Source organism: Stegostoma tigrinum, chromosome 4, assembly GCF_030684315.1.
Source record: "Stegostoma tigrinum isolate sSteTig4 chromosome 4, sSteTig4.hap1, whole genome shotgun sequence".
NCBI classification, from domain to species: Eukaryota; Metazoa; Chordata; class Chondrichthyes; order Orectolobiformes; family Stegostomatidae; genus Stegostoma; species Stegostoma tigrinum.
In genome coordinates this window covers 1,005,384-1,028,537 of record NC_081357.1, presented here as the reverse complement: position 1 = coordinate 1,028,537, position 23,154 = coordinate 1,005,384, and the positions used below count along the sequence as shown (strand labels likewise).

Sequence of the window (23,154 nt, the reverse complement as noted above, 5' to 3'; positions counted from 1 at the left end):
AAGGGTCTCTACACTGTTTGATTCTGGGGAATGTTCTATGTAACACACATGAGAGTTTAATAATTAGTTACTTTGTTCTGGTACAAGTACATTAGATGTGAGCTCTTTGTGGATGACCTGGCTAACAATTCCAAAAGGTCCATCAATTCGGAATCTGTTTCCTTCGATTATTGTTGGAAAACAAACGGGTTGTTGAAGGATTTCAGCTCAAACTCATCAGGACCGCTACAAGAATCCCTCATTTCAAATGGCACAGGAATTCCTGCTGCAGCTGGAAGAAGGTGTTGCTGGGTTTTTTTGGCAAATCCATTCGGATTGTCGGAGTGTTGCTGCAGAGAATCCACCAGGGAGCAATTACCCCAATAACTGGAACTGAGACTTCACTGTGGCAATGCTCCCAAACTTCCGAAGGATCTGAGATAACAGGGTGTGGGGCTGGATGAACACAGCAGGCCAAGCAGCGTCAGAGGAGCGGGAAGGCTGACGTTTCGAGTCGAGACCCTTCTTCAGAAATGGAGCTTTCCTGGTCCTCTGCTGCTGCTTGGCCTGCAGTGTTCATCCAGCCCCACACCCTGTTATCTTGGATTCTCCAGCATCTGCAGTTCCTGTTATCTCTGAAGGATGTGTTTGTTTGTTTGTCAGGTCCAAGTCTGAAGACATTATGCAAACTGGCCGTGATTCAGTACAGTTTGGATCAGTCCGCTCTCCCTCATGACATCCGGTAAGTTTATTCCAGTTTGCTGCTATACTCCACTCCTCTGCTGTCTGCGAATGAGATGCCGCACTTTCAAAAGAACCAGTGAATTCAGCAAAATTGGGCCCCCCAAACCCATTTCTGCCTGATGCAGTATATATGTGTAGCTGATGAGTCACCAGAAAAAAGCTTGCCTTTCTCAAAAGAGATTGTGGAACAGAGAGGTTTTCTTAGCTGAAAATTGTGAAAACAACATTTGTGCAGAAATCTGAACCAAAAACACAAATTGCTGGGGAATCTCAGCAGGTCTGGCAACATCTGTTGTGGGGAGAGAGAGACACAGAGACACAGAGTTAAACGTTTGAGTCCAGACAGCCTTTGTCAGGTGAAAATAGCTGGGAAGATGCCAATGATGATGACGGGGGGAGGGGAGGGAATGGAGTCCATGGAGATGCAGAGCAGGCAAACATACAAAGTGACAGCTGATGATAAGCCAAAATCTTAAGTGAACACCATCACCCCACTCTCTCAACTCACTCAGCCCACTTTCAGTTCTGTCAGTGTAAACTCTGGTTTGTTGCCCAACCTGCAGCAATTTCTGTTTAGGATTCAGACTCCCCTGACTTAGTTGTTAGGTCAATAAGTAGAATTTTGGGGATGGGGGTGGTGTGGGAGTACGGGGGTGGGGGGTAGTGGCAGGCACCAGCATGTTCTGTGCATTATCAGAGCTCAGGAAGTGCACAGTTGGATGGCCTGCCAGAGCTGATGCTGCAGTCTCCTCCCACCTGTCTCTAACACACCAACTTCATCTCCAAGTCAGCGTGTGTGTGGGGCCATGCTTTTCCTGGATCCCAGTGTGCAGGGGAGAATTCCAAAGGTTTCAGATGAAACATTGCAGACTGTGAGGGGACAGTGTGGAACTCTGAAAGGAGATTGAAAAGCTGGGTGGAGAGGCCAGTTATGTAGCAGATGAGGTTTGTCGCAGAGAAGTACGAGATGATGCACTTCGGTGGGAAGAGCTTCGAAAGATAATAGTAAATGAAAAGGAGCAACTGAACAGTGTGCAGATTTCAGAGGGAACTGGGTGTATGAGTGTACAACTCATCAAAGCTGGCAAAACGGGTTCGTTCGTTCATTTTGTGGCATATGGAAATCAGTATTTATAGGGTGGATAGGGAGAGCCTTTTTCCTAGGATGGTGACGGTGAGCACGAGGGGGCATAGCTTTAAATTGAGGGGCGAAAGATATAGGACAGATGTCAGAGGTGGTTTCTTTACTCAGAGAGCAGTAAGGGAATGGAACGCTTTGCCTGCAACGGTAGTAGATTCACCAACTTTAGGTACATTTAAGTCGTCATTGGATAAGCATATGGACGTACATGGAATAGTGTAGGTTAGATGGGCTTGAGATCGGTATGACAGGTCGGCACAACATCGAGGGCCAAAGGGCCTGTACTGTGCTGTAATGTTCTATGTTGCCCATCCCTAGTTGCCCCCTTGAGAAGGTGGGGGTGAGCTGCCTTCTGCTGCAGTCCCCCTGCTGTGGGTTGACCCACAATGCCCTTAAGGAGGAAATTCCAGGGTTTTGACCCAGCGACAGAGATCACATGGCAATATATTTCCAAGTCAGGACGGTGAGTGGTTTGGAGGGGAACTTGCAGGGGACGGTGTCCCCATGTATCTGCTGCCTTTGTCCTCCAAGATGGAAGTGGTCGTGGGTTTGGAATGTGCTGCCTGAGGATCTTTGGTGAATCTCAGCAGTGCACCTTGTAGATGGTACACACTGCTGCTACTGAGTGTCGGTGGTGGAGGGAGTGGGATGCTTGTGGATGTGGTGCCAATCAAGTGGCTGCTTTGTCCTGGATGAGGTCAAGCTCCTTGAGTGTTGTTGGGGCTGCCCCCATCCAGGCAAGTGGGGAGTATCCTATCACACTCCTGCCCTGTGCCTTGTAGATGGTGGGCAGGCTTTGGGGAGTCAGGGGGTGAGTTACTCAACGCAGTATTCCCAGCTTCTGGCCTGCTCTTGTAATCACTCTGTTAATGTGGTGAGTCTAGTTGAGTTTCTGGTCAATGGTAGCCCCCAGGATGTTGATTTTGGGGGATTCAGTGATGGTAATACCACTGAATGTTATGGGACGGTGGTTAGATTGTTTCTTATTGGTGATGGGCATAGCCTGGCATTTGTGTGGCGCAATGTCACTTGCCACTTGTCAGTCCAAACCTGGATATTATCCAGATCTTGTTGCATGTGAACACGGACTGTTTCAGTATCTGAGGAGTCACGAACGGTGCTGAACATTGTGTAATCATCAGTGAACATACTCACTTCTGACCTTATGATGGAGGGAAGGTCATTGATGAAGCAGCTGAAGATGGTTGGGCCCAGGACACTACCCTGAGGGACTCCTACAGAGATGCCCTGGAGCTGGGATGGCTGACCCCCCACATATTACTATGTGCCAGGCCTTGCCCAGTCCCTGTGGACTCCAAAGAAACATAGAGGCAAAGGAGCAGGAATAGGCCATTTGGCCCTTTGAGCCTGCTACACCATTCATTATGATCAGGGTTGATCATCCAACTCAATACTCTGTTCTTGCTTTTACCCCATAACGTTTGATTCCTTTAGCCCTAAATTCGATTTCCAGTTCCTTCTTGACATCAGACAATGCTTTGGCTTCGACTGCTTTCTGTGATAATGAATTCCACAGGCTCCCCACTCTCTGCTAAGGAAATTTCTCCTCATGTTTGTCTTAAATTGTTTACCCTCCATCTTTGTGCTGTGACCCCGGCTGTGTTCAATCCCATCATTGGGACTATCCCTCCTGTATTGACCCTATCTAGTCCTGTTTCTAACAGACCCCCCCATTCATTTTTCTGAACTCAAACCAATACAATATTAACAGATTCAAATTCTGCTCATACACCAATCCTGCCGTCCCCAAGAATCCGTTTGAAAAACCTTCAATGCACTACCTCCACAGCCAGACATCCTTCCTTTGATAAGGAGGCCAAACAGCACACAGTACTCCAGGTAGGGTCTCATTGAGGCCTTGTATTATTGCAGCAAAACATCCCTGCTCCTGTGCTCAAATCCTCTCGCAATGGAGGCCAACATCCCATTAACCTTCTTCACCCCCTGCTGCACCTGCATTCTTATTTTCAGCAACTGCGTCATATTGCACCTCCCCCTTGGGATGCATCTGCTGTACCTGGTGTGGCATCCTCTACATTGGGGAAACCAAGCGGAGGCTTGGGGACCGCTTTGCAGAACACCTCCACTCGGTTCGCAATAAACAACTGCACCTCCCAGTCGCAAACCATTTCCACTCCCCCTCCCATTCCTTAGATGACATGTCCATCATGGGCCTCCTGCAGTGCCACAATGATGCCACCCGAAGGTTGCAGGAACAGCAACTCATATTCCGCTTGGGAACCCTGCAGCCCAATGGTATCGATGTGGACTTCTCCAGTTTCAAAATCTCCCCTTCCCCCACTGCATCCCTAAACCAGCCCAGTTCATCCCCTCCCCCCACTGCACCACACAACTAGCCCAGCCTGTCTCTGCCTGCCTAACCTGTTCTTCCTCTCACCTATCTCTCCTCCCACCTCAAGCCGCACCCCCATCTTCTACCTACTAACCTCATCCCACCTCCTTGACCCGTCCGTCCTCCCCGGACTGACCTATCCCCGCTCTAACTCGCCACCCTTACTCTCCTTTACTGGCTCCATCCCCGCCTCTTTGACCGGTCTGTCTCCTCTCCACCTATCTTCTCCTCTATCCATCTTCTGTCTGCCTCCCCCTCTCTCCCTATTTATTTCAGAACTCCCTTCCCCTCCCCCATTTCTGAAGAAGGGTCTCGGCCCGAAACGTCAGCTTTCCTGCTCCTCTGATGCTGCTTGGCCTGCTGTGTTCATCCAGCCCCACACTTTGTTATCTCAATGTCGAGTTCAATCATGTTAGGGCCTAAATTCACCCAGCCCCCCACCCCACAACCAGGCTTTGTTACCACTTAGCCTGCCATTACCTATCCCCTGTTGTTAGTCACTAACAGTCCCCATTAACAACTATTCACCCTCCCAGCCTGATCGTTATCAACTCCTTTGTCCAAATGTCTTTCTCTCGCTTTGGGCTCTACCCCCACCCACCTCCCTATTTTCTGCATATAAACTAACGTTTTCCCAGCCACCACCACTTCCGAGGAAGGGTCACCGGACCCGAAACGTGAACTCTGATAATTTCTTCATAGATGCTGCACAGCTATTCCAGAAAATTCTGTTTTTGTTCCCCTATCTAACTGCACATTAAAGTCACCAATAATTACAGATGTTCTGTTTATGCATGTGTCTGTAATTTCCTGTTTAATGCCATTCCCATCATCACCCCTACAGTCTGCGACAGTCTATAAACCTCTGTCCCATGGATGCTTTTTGACTTTGGATGTTTTTCACTCGTACAGCTAATATCCTTCCCCAGTGTTGTGTTAATTTTCCCTTTAACTCCACCCCCTTCTCCTTTCTCTCGACCCTTTCTACATACAGAATACCCCTGGAAATCCCAGTCACATCCCTGGTCACTCCGCAGCCATGTCTCTGTAATCCCAGATGTCCAAGTTCTTCAAGGACCGCAACTTTCCCCCCAGAGTGATCGAGAACGCCCTCGACCGCGTCTCTCGTATTTCCCGCAACATGTCCCTCACACCCCGCCCCCGCCACAACCGCCCAAAGAGGATCCCCCTCGTTCTCACACACCACCCCACCAACCTCCGGGTACAACGCATCATCCTCCGACACTTCCACCATCTACAATCCGACCCCACCACCCAAGACATTTTTCCATCCCCACCCCTGTCTGCTTTCCGGAGAGACCACTCTCTCCGTGACTCCCTTGTTCGCTCCACACTGCCCTCCAACCCCACCACACCCGTCACCTTCCCCTGCAACCGCAGGAAATGCTACACTTGCCCCCACACCTCCCCCCTCACCCCTATCCCAGGCCCCAAGATGACTTTCCATATTAAGCAGAGGTTCACCTGCACATCCGCCAATGTGGTATACTGCATCAACTGTACCCGGTGCGGCTGCCTCTACATTGGGGAAACCAAGCGGAGGCTTGGAGACCGCTTTGCAGAACACCTCCGCTCAGTTCGCAACAAACAACTGCACCTCCCAGTCGCAAACCATTTTCACTCCCCCTCCCATTCTTTAGATGACATGTCCATCATGGGCCTCCTGCAGTGCCACAATGATGCCACCCGAAGGTTGCAGGAACAGCAACTCATATTCCGCCTGGGAACCCTGCAGCCCAATGGTATCAATGTGGACTTCACCAGTTTCAAAATCTCCCCTTCCCCTACTGCATCCCTAAACCAGCCCAGCTCTTCCCCTCCCCCCACTGCACCACACAACCAGCCCAGGTCCTCCACTCGACCCACTGCATCCCAAAACCAGTCCAACCTGTCTCTGCCTCCCTAACCTGTTCTTCCTCTCACCCATCCCTTCCTCCCACCCCAAGCCGCACCCCCAGCTACCTACTAACCTCATCCCACCTCCTTGACCTGTCCGTCTTCCCTGGACTGACCTATCCCCTCCCTACCTCCCCACCTATACTCTCTCCACCTATCTTCTTTTCTCTCCATCTTCGGTCCCCCTCCCCCTCTCTCCCTATTTATTCCAGAACCCTCTCCCCATCCCCCTCTGTGATGAAGGGTCTAGGCCCGAAACGTCAGCTTTTGTGCTCCTGAGATGCTGCTTGGCCTGTTGTGTTCATCCAGCCTCACATTTTATTATCTCCTGTTCATATTATAACCTGATTCCACCTATTTGTGCAAATAGTTTATTGTGAATGATCCACGCATTCAGGCATAGAACATTAAGACTTGCCTTTTTATCATTACTGGTCTCCTTTTCATTATCTCTCACTGTGGCCTTCTCTGATCCTACCCTGGCCCGGGATTTCTCTGCTTTCACTTTTCTCATTCCGCTTTGTCTTTTATTTTTGTCCTTGAGTCCCCTTCCTGACTCACTGTCCAGCTTCCTAGCCCCTGCCATTTTAGTTTAAAGCCTCCCCAACCATTCTTGATAACATGCCTCTATGGATATCAGTCCCGTTCCTGCACAGATGGAACCATCCAGTTTCACCTGGCTCCCCCCAGAACTGGGCCCAATGTCCCAGGAATATGAAACCTGACCCCTTGTATCATCTCTTCAGCCATGTATTCATCTAATGTATCCTGCTATTTCTGCTCTGACGACCACGTGGTATCCTCAGATCGCTACCTTAGAGATCCTCATTTTTAAACGTGCTTTCTAATTCCCTGCAATCAGATGTTAGGACCTCATCTCTTTTTGTTTAAAACCAATGCCGTTGGTCATGACATGTACCACAAACACAGGCAGACCTCCTCCAGAATGCCGTGTATCTGTTCTCAGAGGCCTGGGGGGTGGGAGAGAGAGAGACAGACGCTAACGCCAGGGACATAACAGTACAACGCTGGAGCCTGCGGCCATGCTTAATTGCGTGTGAGTTGGTGTGCTCCCACCCTGCTCTATCTATAACTTGCCAAGCAGCAGCAAACAGCAGACGAGGTAGTGTACGCTCCAAACCCTGATTCCAGGGACGAGTCTGAGAACAGCACCGTTTGGACAGCTCAGTGCAGCCTGATCCTTCCTGCAGTGTTATCCCCCAGCCCCTCTGCAGACAGTACTCTTCCCAGTGAGGTTACTGCAACACCTGCTTATCTGCTCAAAATGATCACTGTCCATCCTGGCCAAAAGGATGTCCAGTTCCTGCAATTAGCTGCTTGCTTCTTACAGGACATTATTGATTTCCTCGATTGGAGACTACTTTGGGACACCTGGAAGTGCAATAATTTCTGTGTATTTCCCTTCTCACATTCTCTCCTTTCTGCCCCATGACTTCCATTTTCTCTATCTCTCAATATCTTTCTGCCTCTCTCTCTCCGCCATTCCTTCTCTCTCTCCGCCATTCCTTCTCTCTCTCCACCATCCGCTCTCACTCTGGCCCCCATCGGTCCCCGTCTCTATCTCTCTCTCGCTCTCTCTCTCCCCCTCCCCTCGCTCCCCCTCTTGCTGTCCCTTGCTCCCCCTCTCTCTTCCTCCCCTACCTGTACCCCACCCCATCTGGCTCTCTCTCTCTCTGTCTCTCTCTCTCTCTCTTGCCCCCGCCACCCCTTGTCCATCTCTCTTTTTCTTCTTCCCCCCCACCATCTGTCTGTGTGTCTCTCATGCTCTTACTAATTACAAGTATAAATTTTCAAACAAAATGTTGATAAGCAGGTAATTACAACCTTTTTGTTTGTCCTACAAACAAAATTAAGTAGTTATTTAGGAAGATGCGGTCAGAAATCGGAAATTCCAGGTAATAAACTAAGAGATGGTAGATGAAAGCATTCTGAATAATTCACTAAACTGTGGCTGTGGTGACTTTTACGTACTTTGGTGTTTATGTGTGGTGTTTCAGTGTTTACTGACTGTTGCAGAGAAATGGAACTGATGCCGTTGTGTTTCATTGACAGGTGGGAGCTTACAGCCATGACCACAAACAGCAACATCAGTCGTCCAAACTTCTCTTCTCATGGCTAAACAAAACCCTCTCTCTGACTCAGCTCCTTGACGTTGTTCCTTGCGTGGAGGGAGGGAGGGAGGGAGGGAGTGGGGTGGGGTGGGGTGGGAGGAGGTCGAGAGCAGAGGATTGAATGTGCAAATGTCTACTGGACGCCAAACAAGAAACAGGTACCTCCCTCCCTGTTTAAAAAGATGGAAGCTTGCTGTTTTGCACAGAGCAGGAATGCTACAGCGATTGAGTGATCTGAAATATATTTTTGGTGTAATGACAGGAGAATACACAGCCTCCCTGCAGGACGTCATGGCTGTTTTAACACAGGATTTTTACCCAAAGGTGCTCCGACAAATATACCTCATGTTTGCCGCTTTTCCAGAGACTCCATGCAGTGACAGATGATTTGTGGATGTTTATTTTTATGAGAAACTGTCCTGTTGTCCCCAGAGGAAGGCCGAGCGTAGAATTTAAAAATCGAAGCCCGTTTTGTTGCCGCCTCCGGGAAAGCCTGTGTTTGAGTCGCTGACTTGTCCAGCGATCCCATATGGACGAGGCCTTAAACAGCAAGCTCACAGCCCTGATCATGTACTCACCTGGAGGCTGCTGCTCAATGCCTGTGCTGTGACAGGACACTCTCACCTCCCCAGGATCACGGCGAGGGTGGGCGGGGGGGTGCGCTAGCTCCCTCACACCAGGATGGCCCACCCCAACAAAACCTGGAGCTGGCAGCCAAACTGTGGCCAGCCGGTGTATGATATGAAGCGTCAGATGTAGACAGGCTGGGGTTGCAGTGTGTCTGTCTGTGAGGTTTCCCTGTTCCTGAATTCTCCGGTTGTCGTGTGGGGCCCTGTCTGGATCTGTGACTCCATGGCCCTTTCTTTTCCCCTCGTTATTCCGTGGAGGGAACATTACCTCCCAGCCAGCCACGTGGCCGGGATTTGGGGAGTGGGCTGAATGTCACCTGTGACCCAGTGTGGAGAGAGGCACAGCTAAGCCGAGTGCAGTAACACTGCGTCTGTTCGACTTTCAGCAGGAGATTGACAGGAGTGCTCTGTATTCCTGAATCCACGGCTGCAGCTTAATGCTTGTATCACTGACTCTATGAGAACGGTGAGCTGAGCTGAGGATCGTGCAGTAACCACAGGAGAAGGGTTATTACGGATACTGATGATGGGAACGGCATAGCTTCACGGTTTGCTTTTGGAATCTGATGCTCACTTACACACCCCTGTGGTATTGCTCTGAACACCCAGTGTGGGATCTCTCACTGAACGCGCCCTGATCTCTCCCAGGTCGTCAATCTGCACAGCCTTTCCCAGCCGTGATGTCTCCCGGCTGCAGGACCATTGGAACGATGCCCCGGCCCATCGGAGGGGCCGGATGGTTGAGTTTGGGGTGAGTTGACAATCCCCAGCATTGAACAGAGCTTGGAGTTTATGGGCCCCGACTGGCTCCTGGGTCAATCCCTGGCCTCTGCTTGTCTTTGTAAGGCAGAGATCAGCCATCCGCAAAGCGTGATCCCTGGGATAAGCTCCTGTCCTCATGACCCCAGCTCCTTAAACTCACCACATCCGGTCTACAGCACCAATCACTTCCTCTCCTACTCCTCTTTTTGTAAAGAAACAGATTTGTCACTGCAGTAAAAAATAAAGCTGGCATTTTATGACCCTGTCTCATCCTTTATCTTTGGTGCCTGGTGTGTCAGAGATTTGGTTTCAGGTCGAATTTCACAGCTGTGTTGCTGCTACAGCAGCACGAGGCCATTCAGGCCCTCTCCTCGAGCCTGTTACACAGGGACATCACGAGGCCATTCAGGCCCTCTCCTCGAGGCTGTTACACAGGAACAGCACGAGGCATTCAGGCCCTTTCCTCGAGCCTGTTACACAAGGACAGCACGAGGACATTCAGGCCCTCTCCTCGAGGCTGTTACACAGGAACAGCATGAGGCCATTCAGGCCCTCTCCTCGAGGCTGTTACACAGGAACAGCACGAGGCCATTCAGGCCCTCTCCTCGAGGCTGTTACACAGGAACAGCACGAGGCCATTCAGGCCCTCTCCTCGAGCCTGTTACACAGGGACAGCATGAGGCCATTCAGGCCCTCTCCTCGAGGCTGTTACACAGGAACAGCACGAGGCCATTCAGCCCCCTCTCCTCGAGCCTGTTACACAGGGACAGCATGAGGCCATTCAGTATCTGCGAAGTCTGATTTCTCTCCCTCTCTCTCTCTCCGTAAGCCTGGGATCACTGCACAGTGATTGAGACCAGGAACACTGGCTGATTTCCCTGTACCCCTTCCCTCCTTCCAATGAGAAAAGGGTTCCGTGCAAATGATGGATATTGATGACCAGGCTATCCCCAGAAATGGAAACCAATATGGAGGAAGGGAAGGGCTGCACTGCAGCCTCAGCACCAGGAACCCAGTATTGATTCCAGCCTCAGGCGACTGTCTGTGTAGAGTTTGCACATTCTCCCCATGTCTGCGTGAGTTTCCTCCCACAGTCCAGAGATGTGCAGGTCAGGGTGGATTGGCCATGGGAAATTGCCCATAGCGTCCAGGAATGTGTAGGTTCGGTGCATTAGACAGGGATGGACGTGGGATGCTCATCGGAGGGGCAGTGTGATCTCGCTGGACCAAATGGCCTGTTTCCGCATTGTAGGGATTCTATTGTAAGATGAGAGCTGCTCAAAGTCTGGTCTGTCTCTGACTGTTCCCTTCCCTCCCTCGACATCTCTGTTTCCATTTCTGGGGATAGACTGGCCACTAATATCCATTACAAACCCACCGACTCCCACAGCTACCTGGACTATACATCCTCACACCCAGCTTCCTGTGCAGAATATTCCATCCTCCCTGTCTCTGTCACACATGCGCAAGTGTGGAAATTTTGACAAGGGAGCCTCTGAAATACCCACCTCCAACCGAGGATTCCCCAGCTCCATTCTAACACCTACCTGTGATATCTGTCACAGAACGGGCTGCCGTCTGCTCCCTCCGCTCCAACCCCAACCTCACCATCAAACCCGCAGACAAGGGTGGCGCAGTGGTAGTATGGCGCACTGACCTCTACATCGCCGAGGCCAAACGCCAACTCTCCGACACCACCTCCTACCGCCCCCTCAATCATGACCCCACCCCCGAGCACCAAACCATCATCTCCAACACCATTCATGATCTCATCACCTCAGGGGACCTCCCACCCACAGCCTCCAACCTCATTGTTCCCCAACCCTGCACGGCCCGTTTCTATCTCCTTCCCAAAATCCACAAACCTGCCTGCCCTGGTCGACCCATCGTCTCAGCCTGCTCCTGCCCCACCGAACTCATCTCCACCTATCTGGACTACATTTTCTCCCCTTTGGTCCAGGAACTCCCCACCTACGTCCGTGACACCACCCACGCCCTCCACCTCCTCCAGAACTTCCAATTCTGTGGCCCCCAACACCTCATCTTCACCATGGACGTCCAGTCCCTATACACCTGTATTCCACATGCAGATGGCCTCAAGTCCCTCCGCTTCTTCCTGTCCCGCAGGCCCGACCAGTCCCCCTCCACCGACACCCTCATCCGCCTAGCCGAACTCGTCCTCACCCTCAACAACTTCTCTTTTGACTCCTCCCACTTCCTACAGACAAAGCGGGTGGCCATGGGCACCCACATGGGCCCAAGCTATGCCTGCCTCTTTGTAGGTTACGTGGAACAATTCCTCTTCCTCCGGTACATTGATGACTGTATCGGCGCTGCCTCGTGCTCCCCAGAGGAGCTCGAACAGTTCATCCACTTCACCAACACCTTCCACCCCAACCTTCAGTTCACCTGGGCCATCTCCAGCACATCCCTCACCTTCTTGGACCTCTCAGTCTCCATCTCAGGCAACCAGCTTGTAACTGATGTCCATTTCCAGCCCACCGACTCCCACAGCTACCTAGAATACACCTCCTCCCACCCACCCTCCTGCAAAAATTCCATCCCCTATTCCCAATTCCTCCGCCTCCGCCGCATCTGCTCCCACGATGAGGCATTCCACTCCCGCATATCCCAGATGTCCACGTTCTTCGAGGACCGCAACCTCCCCCCACCCCCGCAGTGGTCGAGAGCCCCCTTGACCGTGTCTCCCGTATTTCCCGCAACACATCCCTCATACCCCGCCCTCGCCACAACCGCCCAAAGAGGATCCCCCTCGTTCTCACACACCACCCCACCAACCTCCGGATACAACGCATCATCCTCCGACACTTCTGCCATCTACAAGCATTTCTGATGAAGGGTCTAGGCCCGAAACGTCAGTCTTCCTGCTCCTCTGATGCTGCTGGGCCTGCTGTGTCCATTCAGCTCCACAACGTGTTATTGTGGATTCTCCAGCATCTGCAGTTCCCATTATCTCTCTCAACCCCACGGCAACTGCTGACCCGAACCAAAGACCCACTCCCCACTATGGACAGGACCAATGTCATCGACAAAATCCCTGCGGAGACTGAGAGAAACACTACATCAGACAGACAGGAAGGAAACTAACAACAAGAGAACATGAACACCAACTGGCAACAAAAAGACACGACCAGTACTCACTCATCTCAATCCACATGGACAAGGAGAACCACAACTTCGACAGAGACAACACCAAGATCCTGGGACAGGCCAGGCAGGGACACGCATGGGAACTCCTAGAAGCATGGCACTCCACAAAGCATGCTATTAATAAACACATTGAACTCGACCCCATATACGTTCCACTGTGAAGGAAACCCAGAAGTGAGGCAATCCATCTCAACGGACCCCAGAGTTTAACAACCAGACGGGAGAACACACCGACGCTTCTTTGGAGGCTGCACTGAGGCTGTTACCCAGCACAGTAATGAAACGTCTGCGGAACCACTAACCAGCTCAGCGAGCCAACCAACTTCAACAAAACACAGTGTGGGGCTGGAGGAACACAGCAGGTCGGGCAGCATCAGAGGGACAGGAATAACACAGTGTGGGGCTGGAGGAACACAGCAGGTCGGGCAGCATCAGAGGGACAGGAATAACACAGTGTGGGGCTGGAGGAACACAGCAGGTCGGGCAGTATCAGAGGGACAGGAATAACACAGTGTGGGGCTGGAGGAACACAGCAGGTCGGGCAGCATCAGAGGGACAGGAATAACACAGTGTGGGGCTGGAGGAACACAGCAGGTCGGGCAGCATCAGAGGGACAGGAATAACACAGTGTGGGGCTGGAGGAACACAGCAGGTCAGGCAGCATCAGAGGGACAGGAATAACACAGTGTGGGGGTGGAGGAACACAGTAGGTCGGGCAGCATCAGAGGGACAGGAATAACACAGTGTGGGGCTGGAGGAACACAGCAGGTCGGGCAGTATCAGAGGGACAGGAATAACACAGTGTGGGGCTGGAGGAACACAGCAGGTCAGGCAGTATCAGAGGGACAGGAATAACACAGTGTGGGACTGGAGGAACACAGCAGGTCAGGCAGTATCAGAGGGACAGGAATAACACAGTGTGGGACTGGAGGAACACAGCAGGTCAGGCAGTATCAGAGGGACAGGAATAACACAGTGTGGGACTGGAGGAACACAGCAGGACAGGCAGTATCAGAGGGACAGGAATAACACAGTGTGGGGCTGGAGGAACACAGCAGGTCGGGCAGTATCAGAGGGACAGGAATAACACAGTGTGGGACTGGAGGAACACAGCAGGTCAGGCAGTATCAGAGGGACAGGAATAACACAGTGTGGGACTGGAGGAACACAGCAGGACAGGCAGTATCAGAGGGACAGGAATAACACAGTGTGGGGGTGGAGGAACACAGTAGGTCGGGCAGCATCAGAGGGACAGGAATAACACAGTGTGGGGCTGGAGGAACACAGCAGGTCGGGCAGTATCAGAGGGACAGGAATAACACAGTGTGGGGCTGGAGGAACACAGCAGGTCAGGCAGCATCAGAGGGACAGGAATAACACAGTGTGGGGGTGGAGGAACACAGCAGGTCGGGCAGTATCAGAGGGACAGGAATAACACAGTGTGGGGCTGGAGAAACACAGCAGGTCGGGCACCATCAGAGGGACAGGAATAACACAGTGTGGGACTGGAGGAACACAGCAGGACAGGCAGCATCAGAGGGACAGGAATAACACAGTGTGGGGCTGGAGGAACACAGCAGGACGGGCAGCATCAGAGGGACAGGAATAACACAGTGTGGGGCTGGAGAAACACAGCAGGTCGGGCACCATCAGAGGGACAGGAATAACACAGTGTGGGACTGGAGGAACACAGCAGGTCGGGCAGCATCAGAGGGACAGGAATAACACAGTGTGGGACTGGAGGAACACAGCAGGTCGGGCAGCATCAGAGGGACAGGAATAACACAGTGTGGGGCTGGAGGAACACAGCAGGTCGGGCAGCATCAGAGGGACAGGAATAACACAGTGTGGGACTGGAGGAACACAGCAGGTCGGGCAGCATCAGAGGGACAGGAATAACACAGTGTGGGGCTAGAGGGACACAGCAGGACAGGCAGCATCAGAGGGACAGGAATAACACAGTGTGGGGCTGGAGGAACACAGCAGGTCAGGCAGTATCAGAGGGACAGGAATAACACAGTGTGGGACTGGAGGAACACAGCAGGTCAGGCAGTATCAGAGGGACAGGAATAACACAGTGTGGGACTGGAGGAACACAGCAGGTCAGGCAGTATCAGAGGGACAGGAATAACACAGTGTGGGACTGGAGGAACACAGCAGGACAGGCAGTATCAGAGGGACAGGAATAACACAGTGTGGGGCTGGAGGAACACAGCAGGTCGGGCAGTATCAGAGGGACAGGAATAACACAGTGTGGGACTGGAGGAACACAGCAGGTCAGGCAGTATCAGAGGGACAGGAATAACACAGTGTGGGACTGGAGGAACACAGCAGGACAGGCAGTATCAGAGGGACAGGAATAACACAGTGTGGGGCTGGAGGAACACAGCAGGTCGGGCAGTATCAGAGGGACAGGAATAACACAGTGTGGGGCTGGAGGAACACAGCAGGTCGGGCAGCATCAGAGGGACAGGAATAACACAGTGTGGGGCTAGAGGGACACAGCAGGACAGGCAGCATCAGAGGGACAGGAATAACACAGTGTGGGGCTGGAGGAACACAGCAGGACAGGCAGCATCAGAGGGACAGGAATAACACAGTGTGGGGCTGGAGGAACACAGCAGGTCGGGCAGTATCAGAGGGACAGGAATAACACAGTGTGGGGCTAGAGGGACACAGCAGGTCGGGCAGCATCAGAGGGACAGGAATAACACAGTGTGGGGCTAGAGGGACACAGCAGGTCGGGCAGTATCAGAGGGACAGGAATAACACAGTGTGGGGCTGGAGGAACACAGCAGGTCGGGCACCATCAGAGGGACAGGAATAACACAGTGTGGGACTGGAGGAACACAGCAGGTCGGGCAGCATCAGAGGGACAGGAATAACACAGTGTGGGACTGGAGGAACACAGCAGGTCGGGCAGTATCAGAGGGACAGGAATAACAGTGTGGGGCTGGAGGAACACAGCAGGTCGGGCAGCATCAGAGGGACAGGAATAACACAGTGTGGGGCTGGAGGAACACAGCAGGTCGGGCAGTATCAGAGGGACAGGAATAACACAGTGTGGGGCTGGAGGAACACAGCAGGACAGGCAGCATCAGAGGGACAGGAATAACAGTGTGGGGCTGGAGGAACACAGCAGGTCGGGCAGTATCAGAGGAACAGGAATAACACAGTGTGGGGCTAGAGGGACACAGCAGGTCGGGCAGCATCAGAGGGACAGGAATAACAGTGTGGGGCTGGAGGAACACAGCAGGACAGGCAGCATCAGAGGGACAGGAAAGTTGATGTTTCGGGTCAGGAGCCTTCTTCAGAATTGGGGATGGAGAAGGGAGCTCAGAAATAAATAGGGGGAGGAGGGGTGGGGCTGGGGAAGGTAGGCGGGATGGTGTAGGTGAGTGCAGGTAGGCAGTGTTGGGGATTGGTGGGAGATGATGGACAGGTTGTGTCAGATCGAGGAGGCGGGGATGAGAGGCAGGGTTGGTCATGGCATGAGGCCTGGGGTGGGGAGGTTTTGAAACTGGTGATTTCTATGTTTGGGCCATCGGGCTATAGGCTCCTGAGGCAGAATATGAAGTGCTGCTCCTCCAGTTTGTGGGTGGTGCCATTGAGAGACTGGAGGAGGCCCAGAATGGACATGTCACCCAGGGAGTGGGAGGGGGGCTGAAATGGTTCGCAACGGGAAGGTGTTGTCGTTTGCCATGTACTGAGTGCAGTTGCTCCACGAAACATTCCCCGAGGTGACGCCTAGTCTCATCGATGAACAGGAGGCCACATAGGGAGCAAAGGACAGAGTAGACCAAGTTGGAGGCTGTACAGCTGAACCCCTGTTGGATATGAAAGGTTTGCTTTAGGACTTGGATGGAGGTGAGTGGGGAGGTGTAGGGGCAGGAGTAGCACTTCTGGCGATTGCAGGGAAAGGTGCTGGGTGTGGTGGGGCTAGTGAGGACACGGAGTGAACGAGGGAGTCGCGGAGAGACCAGTCCCTACGAAAGGCAGATAGGGGTGGGGAGGGAAACATATCTTTGGTCGTGGGGTCAGATTGTAGGTGGCTGAAGTGGCGGAGAATGATATGTTAGATACGGAGGTTAGTGGGGTGGTATGAGAGGACTGGGGGATTCTGTATTTATTTTTGTTGGGGGGAGGGGATGTGAAGGCAGAAGTGTGGGAGATGCGAGAGATGCGGTTGAGGGCATTTTTGATCACCAAACAGGGCATGTTGCGGTCCTTGAAGTAGGAGGACATGCGGGATATTTGAGAGTGGAGCGCTCCATCTTAGGAATAGATGCGGCGGAGGTGGAGAAATTGGGAGTAGGGGATTGCATTCTTGCAGGAAGGTGGGTGAGAGGAGGCGCAGTGTAGGTAGCTGGGGGAGTCGGTGGGTTTGAAATTGATGTCGGTGCTGAGGTGGTTACCAGGTATGGAAATGGAGAGGTCCAGGAAGGAGCGGGAAGCATCAGAGATGGTCCAGGAAGGAATGGGAAGTGTCAGAGATGGTCCAGGTGAATTTGAGGTTGGGGTGAAAGGATGTGAGGGTCCTTGCACATAAATCTCAAGAAGCTTGTGTCGGGAATTCCTGGGTAACAGGGGAGGGGAATGAAACATTGGCCTTTATTTTAAAGAGAACGGAGCTTAAATTTAGGAACAAAAACAAAGTTGCTGGAAAAGCTTAGCAGGACTGGCAGCATCTGTGAAGGAAGAAACAGAGTTAACGTTTTGGGTCCAGTGATCCTTCCTCAGAACTGATGGTGGTTGGGAAAGTGTCAGTTTATTTGCAGAAAATAGGGGAGGGGGATGGGGAAGGGAGTAAATGATAGGATAGAGCCCAAAGAGAGATATAAAGGAGCTGCTAATGATCAGGCTGGGAGGGTGAATAGTTGGTAATGGGACTGTTAGTGACTAACAACAGGGGGTGTGTAATGGCTGGCTATGTGGTGACAAGACCTGGTGTGTGGGATGGAGGGCTGGGACATGGGAGAGTTTAGGCCCCAAAATTACTGAACTCAGTATTGAGTCTGGAGGGCTGTAGGGACCCCAAGTGAAAGATGAGGTGTTGTTCCTCCAGCTTGCGCTGGGCTTCACTGGAACACTGTAGCAAGCCAGAGACAGAGATGTTGGCCAGAGAGCAGGGTGGTACATTGAGGTGGCAGGCAAGAGGTAGTTTAGGGTCTTTTTCCCAGCCACCATCAGTTCTCAGGAAGGGTCGCCGGACCTGAAACGCTAACTCTGTTTTCACCTCCACTGATGCTGCGAGACCTGCTGAGCTTTTCCAGCAACTTTGTTTTTGTTCCTGATTTACAGCATCCGCAGTTCTTCTGGTTTTTATTGGAGCCTAAATTTAAGGAGGTTGCGGCACAGGGCAGCAGTCGGAGCGCGGCTGGGAGACTGTGAACAGTTTCGGGAGCTCCCTATCTAAGGAAAGCGACACTGGCGTGAGAGACCACCCAGAGAGCCACTTCCCGGGGATGGAGGGACTCCCGATGAGGAGAGTTTGGGAAGGTCGGGAGTTTCGAGGTGACCTTATGGAAACAGACAGGATTCCTGGGGGTGGGGGGTTGACAGGGGAGATGTGAAGAGGTTGGATCCCCTTCTGGGAGAGACTGGGACCAGAGGGAATAACCAGCGTTTCCTCTCATTCTCTCCCCGGCTCAGCGTTGGGGCCAGTGAGTCCAGGCAGCCAGGCATTACAGCAGGTATAGGTGTGGGATATCAGAGCAAGTCCACACTGTCACACACACACCCTCATACACACACACACCCTCACACACACCCTCACACACACCCCCTCTCACACACCATCACACACACACCCATACACATCAGTAAACACACACACAAACACATTGGCACATACACAGACCCTCTCACACACACAGACACATACACAGACCCTCTCACACACACAGACAGTCACGTACACCCTCTCACACATACGCACTTGACCTTACACACACACAGCCTCATGCACACACACACTCACGCTCTCACACACACACAGTCACACACACACACACACACAGACCCTCTCACACACACACACACACACACACACTCACAGACCCTCTCTCACACACACAGACCCTCTCTCACACACACACACACACTCTCTCTCTCTCTCACACACACACACTCACAGACCCGCTCTCACACACACTCACACTCACAGACCCTCTCACACACACACACACACACACACACACACACACACACACACACTCTCTCTCTCTCTCACACACACACACTCACAGACTCTCTCTCACACACACACACTCACAGACCCTCTCTCACACACACACAAACACACTCACAGACCCTCTCTCACACACACACACCCACACACACACTCACAGACCCTCTCACACAGACCCTCTCACACACACACAGACACACACAAATACACACAGACCCACACAGACACACACACACACCCACAGACCCTCACACACACACACACACACACACACACACACACAGACCCTCTCACACACACACACAGACCCACACACACACACACACACACACACACACATACACACACTCTCACACACACACACACACACACACACACACACACACACACACACACACACACACACACATACATACACTCTCACAGACACACACTTCAGTGAAAATGCTCACTATCATCTGAGTAAGTGATGACCCGTTTGAGACGGAGAATGAGGGGGAGTCCCTTCTCTCCGAGGGGGAGTGAATCTGTGGAATGCTTCACCACAGAGAGGCTGTCGAAGCCGGGTCCCTCAGTATATTCAAGGCTGAGACAGGCAGAGCTTTAATCAGGGAGGGCCTCGAGGGCACTGGGGGGGGGGGATAGGCAGCACGCTGGAGGTAAGGATGGTCAGATCAGCTCCTCGATGGCCAGTGCCAGCTCAGCGGGCAGAATGGCCCCTTTCTGTCCCTATGCCTTATATTCTTATTTGCACCACACAAATGCCAGGCTATGCCCATCACCAATAAGAGACAATCTAACCATTGCCCCTTGACATTCAGTGGCATTACCATCACTGAATTCCCCCACTATCAACATCCTGGGGGTCACCATTGACTAGAAACTCAACTGGACTCACCACATAAATACTGTGGCTACAAGAGCAGGCCAGAAGCTGGGAATACTGGGGCAGGCAACTCACCTCCTGACTCCCCAAACCCTGTCCACCAACTACAAGGCACAAGTCAGGAGTGTGATGGAATACTCCCCACTTGCCTGGATGGGTGCAGCCCCAACAACACTCAAGGAGCTTGACCCCATCCAGGACAAAGCAGCCGCTCGATTGGCACCACATCCACAAACATCCCACTCCCTCCACCACCGACACTCAGTAACAACAGTGTGTACCATCCACAAGATGCACTGCCGAGATTCACCAAAGATCCTCAGGCAGCACCTTCCAAACCCACAACCACTTCCATCTAGAAGGACAAGGGCAGCAGATACATGGAACACCGCCACCCTGCAAGTTCCTCTCCAAGGCACTCCCCATCCTGACTTGGGAATATATCGGCCCATTCTCTGGTGTCACTGGGTCAAAATCCTGGAATTCCCTCTTTAATAGTCTTGAGAGTCAACCCACAGCAGGAGGACTGCAGCGGTTCAAGAAGGCAGCTCACCCCCACCTTCTCAAAGGGGCAACTAGGGATGGGGCAATAAATCCTGCCCCGAGCAGCACTGCTGATAAAATGCAGTAAATGCTCACCCAGCCAGTGATGCCCACGCCCCATCATAGCCCCCAGATATCACAGCAACCTCCAGGGAGAGAAATCATCCTCACACCCTTGCTGTGCCTCTCTCTCTCTGCTCCTATCTCAGTCCCCCTCTCTCTCTCTCTCTCTCTCTCTCTCTCTCTCTGTCTCTCTGCGAGGTTCTCTCTCTGGATTAGGCCCTCTACATTCTTCCTCAGGACAGTGGAAGCTGTTGGGAGGATCGGGGATGATTGTCTGGTTGAACAAGTGAGCGAGAGTGAGGTTTTTCCGGGAGATTGGAGTTGGGCTGGAAGCTGGAGTGTGTTTCTGGATGCGAATGAGGGAGCTGACACCTCAAACAGGTTTACAGCAGTCATCTGGAGACGGAGAGCAGCCCCAGGGGACCCACTATCTCTCCATCTCAAGCTATTTTTAGAGCAAGCTTTCTATAAAAATCCCCAGACTGTGTGTGTGTTTGCGTTCATGACGTCACAGCATCTCCCCTTCTCCTTAAACCCTCGCAGTAACTCTAGGTCCTTACTGTCAACATAAGGTGCCCGCTGACCCCAGGCTTGGGGGGGGGTGGGGATGGGGTTGGTTGGGAGGAGTGGTTTGCTGCTTATAAAGGGCAGGAGGGAGAGTCAGTGCTCAGCGACACCCTTCCTGGTGGATTCAGACCAAGGTAACAAACATGGGCTGGACAGAGAGGGGCCTGCGAGGAGAGAGGGAGAGAGATGGAGGGAGAGATTGAGGGACTCGGGGAGAGGTATGGAGGGAGAGATTGAGGGACACAGGGAGGGAGAAGGAGGGAGAGATTGAGGGACACGGGGAGGGAGAAGGAGGGAGAGATTGAGGGACACGGGGAGGGAGAAGGAGGGAGAGATTGAGGGACACGGGGAGGGAGAAGGAGGGAGAGATTGAGGGGCACAGGGAGAAGGTGGGGATTGAGGGGCACGGGGGGAGAGGGTGGGGATTGAGGGACACGGGGAGAGAGGGTGGGGATTGAGGGACACGGGGAGACGGTGGGGATTGAGGGACACAGGGAGAGAGGGTGGGGATTGAGGGACACGGGGAGAGAGGGTGGGGATTGAGGGTCACCTGGGGGAGTGGGTGGGGATTGAGGGTCACCTGGGGGAGAGGGTGGGGATGGAGGGTCACCTGGGGGAGAGGAGGTGTAATGAGAGTCACGGGGAGGTGGGGTGGGGTGGGGGGTGGGGGAGGGTGGCTTGATGAAATCGCTGCCACATCTCTCCCTCTTTCTGTCACTGTCTCTCTCTGTCCATCTCTCTCTCACACTGTCTCTCTCTCTCACTCCCTCACTGTCTCTCTCCCTCACTCACTGTCTCTCTCTCACCCTCACTGCCTCTCTCCGTCACTCCCTCTCCCCCTCACTGTCTCTCTCCGTCACTCTCTCTCCCCCTCACTGTCTCTCTCCCTCAATCCCTCTCTCTCTTACTCCCTCTCTCCCCGTCACTCACTGTCTCTCTCTCTCACTGTCTCACTCCCTCTCTCTCCCTCACTGTCTCCTTGTCTGTCTCTCTCTCTCACTCCCTCTCTCTCTCTCTCCCTCTCTCCCCTCACTGTCTCTCTCCCTCTCTCCCCTCACTCCCTCTCTCCCCTCACTGTCTCTCTCCCCTCACTGTCTCTCTCCCTCTCTCCCGTCACTGTCTCTCTCCCCTCACTGTCTCTCTCCCCCTCACTGTCTCTGTCTCTCTCCCTCTCTCCCTCTCTCTCCCTCTCTCCCCTCACTGTCTCTGTCTCTCTCCCTCTCTCCCTCTCTCTCCCTCTCTCCCCTCACTGTCTCTGTCTCTCTCCCTCTCTCCCCTCACTGTCTCTCTCCCCTCACTGTCTCTGTCTCTCTCCCTCTCTCCCCCTCACTGTCTCTCTCCCTCTCTCCCCTCACTGTCTCTCTCCCCTCACTGTCTCTCTCCCTCTCTCCCCTCACTGTCTCTCTCCCCTCACTGTCTCTCTCCCTCTCTCCCCTCACTGTATCTCTCCCCTCACTGTCTCTCTCCCTCTCTCCCCTCACTGTATCTCTCCCCTCACTGTCTCTCTCCCTCTCTCCCCTCCTGTCTCTCTCCCTTCACTGTCTCTCTCCCTCTCTCCCCTCACTGTCTCTCTCCCCTCACTGTCTCTCTGCCTCTCTCCCCTCACTGTATCTCTCCCCTCACTGTCTCTGTCTCTCTCCCTCTCTCCCCTCACTGTCTCTCTCCCCTCACTGTCTCTGTCTCTCTCCCTCTCTCCCCCTCACTGTCTCTCTCCCTCTCTCCCTTCACTGTCTCTCTCCCCTCACTGTCTCTGTCTCTCTCCCTCTCTCCCTCTCACTCTCTCCCTGTCTCTCCCTCACTGTCTCCTTGTCTGTCTCTCTCTCTCTCTCCCTCTTTTTCTCAACGTCTCTCTGTCTCTCTCATTGTCTCTCTCTGTTGCTGTCTCTCTCATCGTTTAATGTCACATTTCACTCGCGGTTTATTTCTGGTTCAGGGTTAACACAACGTTTAGAAAGAAACAGTGGGCGACAGCTCATGTCAATAGATTCCAACAAACCTGCATTTATGTAGCACAGGGACAGCAGGAAGTGCAGATGCTGGAGAATCCAAGATGATA

General features: G+C 52.8%; 1 protein-coding gene across 1 annotated transcript in view; it reads left to right on the top strand.

Moving 5' to 3' along the window:
* The window catches only part of klhdc3 (kelch domain containing 3), a 66,768-nt gene extending 58,425 nt beyond the window's left edge, over nucleotides 1–8,343 (top strand). Inside the window, exons 13-14 of the mRNA XM_059645254.1 lie at nucleotides 643–721; nucleotides 8,229–8,343. Of these exons, the coding sequence (XP_059501237.1) occupies nucleotides 643–721; nucleotides 8,229–8,295 (146 nt within the window). The 3' untranslated portion in view covers nucleotides 8,296–8,343. The remainder of the gene's footprint in view (nucleotides 1–642; nucleotides 722–8,228) is intronic.
* The last annotated feature ends 14,811 nt before the right edge of the window (nucleotides 8,344–23,154 follow it).